At 38.3% G+C, this 5,349-nt stretch overlaps 1 protein-coding gene across 2 annotated transcripts; it reads right to left on the minus strand.

The window, feature by feature from the left end:
- Positions 1-3,121: 3,121 nt before the first annotated feature.
- Positions 3,122-5,108, minus strand: nkx2.4a (NK2 homeobox 4a). 2 transcript variants are annotated; one of them, XM_027004855.2, is made up of 3 exons: positions 4,735-5,108; positions 3,769-4,247; positions 3,122-3,723 (listed from the first exon to the last, which is right to left on the minus strand). In XM_027004855.2, exons 1-3 carry the CDS (start codon positions 5,102-5,104, stop codon positions 3,565-3,567), a joined length of 1,008 nt encoding a protein of 335 aa, XP_026860656.1. In that variant the 5' UTR covers positions 5,105-5,108; the 3' UTR covers positions 3,122-3,564. The 2 variants fall into 2 exon arrangements, with proteins under 2 accessions (XP_026860656.1, XP_026860655.1); XM_027004854.2 differs by having other exon boundaries at positions 3,122-4,247.
- Between the last annotated feature and the right edge of the window lie 241 nt (positions 5,109-5,349).

The raw sequence follows: 5,349 nt of genomic DNA on the forward strand, positions 1-5,349 counted from the left end.
ATTTAGCCTTCTCCTTCTCATTTCTGCATATGAATATTTAACAGTTATTGATATTTGTCATGCCTTCATGGAACCTATATGTTCATTACCTGAGAATTACATTTTATAATTCGAAACACTTTCTTTTTCTTTATACAGTCACATATTGTTTTGCCTAGATATAGTCTACAGTCATTGTTCTAATAATTTTGTAATTTTTTTTTTTATGAACACTACATTTGTTCCCACAAAAACTGTAATCCTGACGTCAGCCTATTCCAATTAGCGTTGGCCAGGTTGCTAGGTCACCATGGTCAATTGAAAGGCACATCAATAGAACTTGAAAAGGTTTCTCTGCGATCAGACCTTCTGACATATTAAGTAGAATAATGGCAGAGGAAAATACAGGCAAGGCCTCTAGCCTGGATTCAAATTACTCGCTGTTAAGGATTCGTTTGGATCCTGCAATTAGCAGCAAAGAATGGCGCTCCAAGGAATCCAAGACAGCGTAGAACTAGAGAGTAGAAATACTAAATGTCTCTTTGAACCTTTATGTTTTCCAAGTATTTAAAAGATATAAAGTAAAAAAAAAAAAAAAAGAGCTTACCATCTTCTGGTAAACACGCGGACGAATAGTAAAAACGAGGTATGAACTAAACTTTGATACCCGCTAAAATATAGCTGAGCAACTCTTACACAAAGTATATGAAATACAGCCTGTCATTATAGTTGTATCAGTTCTAATAGCAATAAGTTACAATATTTTTAGTTTAATGCTATCAGTGTTATCACCTTTACTTATGTTTATTAGTGAGAGTAAATGTAATATTCAGGCCTTTAGGATAATAAACGGCATGCGTCGTTCATTGGTTTGGTGCAAATAACAAAGCAAAAGTGTCATATGAAGGGCTGCATGAGCTGTAACAGTTGTCCAGCAGAACTGTAGCAGAGCCCTTATAGCTCACCTCTAAAGACTGTGAACAGTGAAACCAGAACAAAGTCATAGTCCATTGTTTACTCCCAGCCACTGTCCAGCGCAATATTATTTGGACGTAATCTGCAGACACATTCAGTCTTCCAAATGCCACTTAAAGCACTATCGTAATCAGGTGGCAACAGGTTAAGGCATGCTTTTCAAATATGTCGAACAAAACAGCCATTATCGGACAGTAGCCATTTCATAATGACCACATAATCTTGTGTAACTGTGCGTGGACTCGACATTTGTTTTACAGCAGGAGAAAGATGGATGCTTAAGGCCTGCAATAATTGCCAAATGGCTGCTAATCAAAAACCCGAGTTTGCACGTTAGACAGAAGTTATCGCTACTATTAACCAGTCTCTTCATAATGCACCTTAAAAGTGGATTGAGTTTGCCGCCACTTTTGAATGGGATTCTCGGTAGACACACTGAGTAGCATTCGTGGATACTTTTAATCACTCTATAATCTATGGTTGCACAAAGTAAACCTGGCGATTGGCCTGAAAGAGACTGCCAGGAAATGTATTATCTAATTGCTGGAACCATAAGACTACTCATACACCCTCTGCAACCATCGTGAACAACAATTAAAGACACATAATTTACATGTGTAGCCCACATGCAAAAGTGAGCTGGAGGGCGAACTCACGAGTGACATTTTTTCTTATTCTATGTAACTTTATATCTTTAATCATAATTCCACTCATAAATGAAAAAGTACAGAAGCCTCTTCAGCATGGTTGTTCATGTAGCTTCTGGCTTCGAATAGTTTAGTCAAAAGTGAGTCAACAGGTCTTTAGGCTACGACTCTTCTCGAATATGTTGGTAACGCCACCGACCGCAAGATTTATCTGGTTCTTTTAATACTGACAGTGTTTTTTAGTAGTACTTGTTGTGAATTTCTATTGCCTCACTGAACTTGTTTTAGCTATATGAAAACTTTATTAGCTAAGCTTTCCATACACTATGCCATATCTATATTTTCCACAGAACTCGTGTATCGCAAATGACAAATTAATTTAGCCTACCAGAAGAAAGAAATCACAATGAAAACAGGCGAAGTAAACCAACAAAATATACTTAAGTTATACTTTAGTTTTCACCCTTCTCTAATATTATAACTTTTTAGTTATTTTTGAAAACGAAAGATTAAATATAAGCCCGTGGAAAAAACAAAAAAACAAAACCAAAAACATTATCCTATTAGGTCTGACAAATTTGGATACTTTAAACTTTAATTACTTAGAATAAATTAACAAAAGTATTAAAAATTAAAATAAATAAATTATATATATATATATATATATATATATATATATATATATATATATATACACACACAAACACACACACACCCACACACACACACACACACACACACAATCTTCAAAATAAGAAATACTTATCTGATATTTCCATACAGTGCTCGTTTTTTTTTATTTATTTATTAATTTTTTTTATGTAGAAAACTATAGCAATGTAAAATAGAACTGATTTCTAAAAAGTCATATGTTTTATGTAGTTAATCATCCAAATCAACTACTCAAATACAGACCTGCTCATTCTGAGATATAAAAGCGCTGTCCTCTTCAAAAATGAATAACGGTGATAAATTAAAGACAGCATAAAATCCAATATAAATGAATCTCGGAAGTTGATTTATTCCACATTTTTGGCAACAATCTTTTTTATTTACTGAAAGTGTTTTGATTTGCAGTTGATTTGAAAAAGTCGCGGAGTGTGTAGTCTGCATTTGACATAATATATTTAAAGTAAAGCATCGTAACTTGCACGATAAACTATCCTCCTCAAGAAGCAACATATTGCTTTTCCAGCTGTTAATATTCAGCATTTGATCTTGTTAACTTTCTGCTCATCGATGTTCCTTTCCATTTGCGCTCGGTCGTAACGCAGGCCTAATCAAAACGCACTCCAAATTAACTCCCGGAGAATGGCTTGCACTCCAACTGATTTATTGTTAACGTTCAATTGATTTGAAACATATACAGCAGCCATCGCGTATGTGTTTGTCTTAACTTACAAAAAGAAATAAAATAAACAACAAAAAAATTACATTTATATTACAAGTAAACAGAAACTCAATTGTTAGCCAAATATACAGTCCCTACTTTTCATTATTCTAAAAGGATACATTAGCTTACAATAGTCATATCATAAAAAGTTCAGGTATTCATTGCGGAAGGATCGTTGCAAGATCTGGCCACTCGATGATCATACGTAGATCTTTAGTTCATACCTGATATCCTAGCATCCCGTTTGCTGTCTTTATCATTGACGAGGAGCAGCGACCTTGTTCAACAACAGATAACCTTCTACTACAACAATAATGGGAAGTCCAAAACGCACAGAATAAGGCTAAAAATGACACCACGTCCTTCATTGGCAGAAGTGTCTAATGTAGAAAAATCATGCCCTCGAAAAGAATTAGTGGCGCACCAGGCTTGCCTCGAAGCCTTGTGTTGTCCGTACATTCGTTCCACATTCTCATATCAGTAGACATGTCAAGTCTCGTCTGCTTTTGGCCTCGTGTTTAGTTTAGAGTTAGTGTACGTTTTTGTATAAAATTTAAATTGTGGCCAGTCCTACCACGTTCTGCCATAAAGCAGGTTTGATGTGACCATGTTGTTAGCGTAGTCTACAGAAGCGTCAATCTGTCCCATGTTGTTCAGTGAAGAGTGAAGTGATGGAGGACTAGGCGACATTTCTTCCAGGTCTTGGGCCTGCACCAGTGCATTGACCTGCTGATTCTGGTGTTGACTTATAGAGTTACTCGCAGCAGTGAGCACCACCCCAGAACCGTTCTGCTGTTGCTGGTGTTGTTGCTGTTGCATTTGCTGCTGGTTTGGCGTCGGCGTGTTTGAACCGTTTTGGCACGGTTTTCCGTCCTTAACCAAGACGGGGACAGCTACCCGCCTCGGTGACTGCTGCTGTTGACACAGGCTGCCCTCTTGTTGCAGCTGCTGCGCAGCTTTGTCCTTGGCCTGTCGCTTCATCTTATAGCGATGATTCTGGAACCAGATCTTGACCTGCGTGGGGGTGAGATGAATCATGCTAGCCAGGTGTTCTCTCTCTGGCGCGGAGAGGTATTTTTGCTGCTTAAATCTCCGTTCGAGCTCGTAGACTTGTGCTTGAGAGAAGAGCACCCTTCGTTTCCTCCTTGGAGCAGCGTGAAGTGGCGTCATGGCTTTGGAAGCGTCCGCCATACCGGTCAGCGTTCCCATTCCTGTCATATTCATACCTGTGGAAGGTCCCATGAATCTAGAAACTTAAAAATATACATAAACATGTACGGCCATTCAATCATTAGCAGTACCAGGATAAAGTCGAGTTTAGCCACCTTTCGTTAATATACATGTTGCTTTTGAAAATGAAAACATAGTATTTGCGCATACAGTATATCCACAATTATAATAGCTTTAGTCATGGAAAGGATGAATAAAATAGAGTAAATATAGTAAAAATAGAATAAAATAGAATAAAATAGCAAAGTCTGTGTAATGTCAGTCACAAATGCAAAAGGAAAATATGTCTGTAAATAAAAGCTAAGTGATATTTGTTGGTGCGTAAAATTAATCAATTTCGGTGCATTAATCTAAGTGTGCGTCGTTGAAAAGTTTATATATATATATATATATATATATATATATATATATATATATATATATATATATATATATATATATATATATATATATATATTTCTGATAACCTTAACGTATTGTTAAATAAAACTAAAAAAAAATACAACTTACTTGTTGAATATCTTGGGTCCGCGTTGGCGCCGTACCACCCTGTTGCTGCTGCACTGTTTCTCATAGTTTCTTGGTAAGAGGGTAAATCCCCCATGTTGGCAATGCTGCCATTGCAGTATCCCCCCATAGCGCTGTGCGAGAACTGGGAGACGGAGTGAGGCATGTGGTAGGTGGTAGCAACTGTGGCGTTGTGGCCCATGGAGTGTTGCTGCATGCCCGTCTGGGACACCTGAGGTTGCCGGTATGCTCCCAGTGGAGATGCGAGGTTCCCCGTGCTCTCCATGCCACTAAACTTCTTGTACGTCTCTTCAATTGGGCTCAAAATATCTGTCACTGAGAAAGGTGTCGTGTGCTTTGGGCTCAGCGACATGGTTCAGAAAGCAGGTAGATGTTTTGTGGAGCAGCTCAGCCGTGTTGTTGTATCAGCGCTGTTCTCGTGGACGTCGACGTAAGAGAGTGCTTGTAGTATGCCTGAGATCCGATTGATCGCCTTCGAGAAGGAGGCGAGCCCTGGCCACTCTTATCTCGGGTTTATTGTAGCCAGGCGCCAGGTTTACGACAAACATGAGGGGCGGAGCGACGTCCTGGACGAGCAAACAATGGTCATTGACATCT

Source organism: Electrophorus electricus, chromosome 10 (genome assembly GCF_041902795.1).
Source record: "Electrophorus electricus isolate QZ-2024a chromosome 10, ASM4190279v1, whole genome shotgun sequence".
Lineage (NCBI taxonomy): Eukaryota > Metazoa > Chordata > Actinopteri > Gymnotiformes > Gymnotidae > Electrophorus > Electrophorus electricus.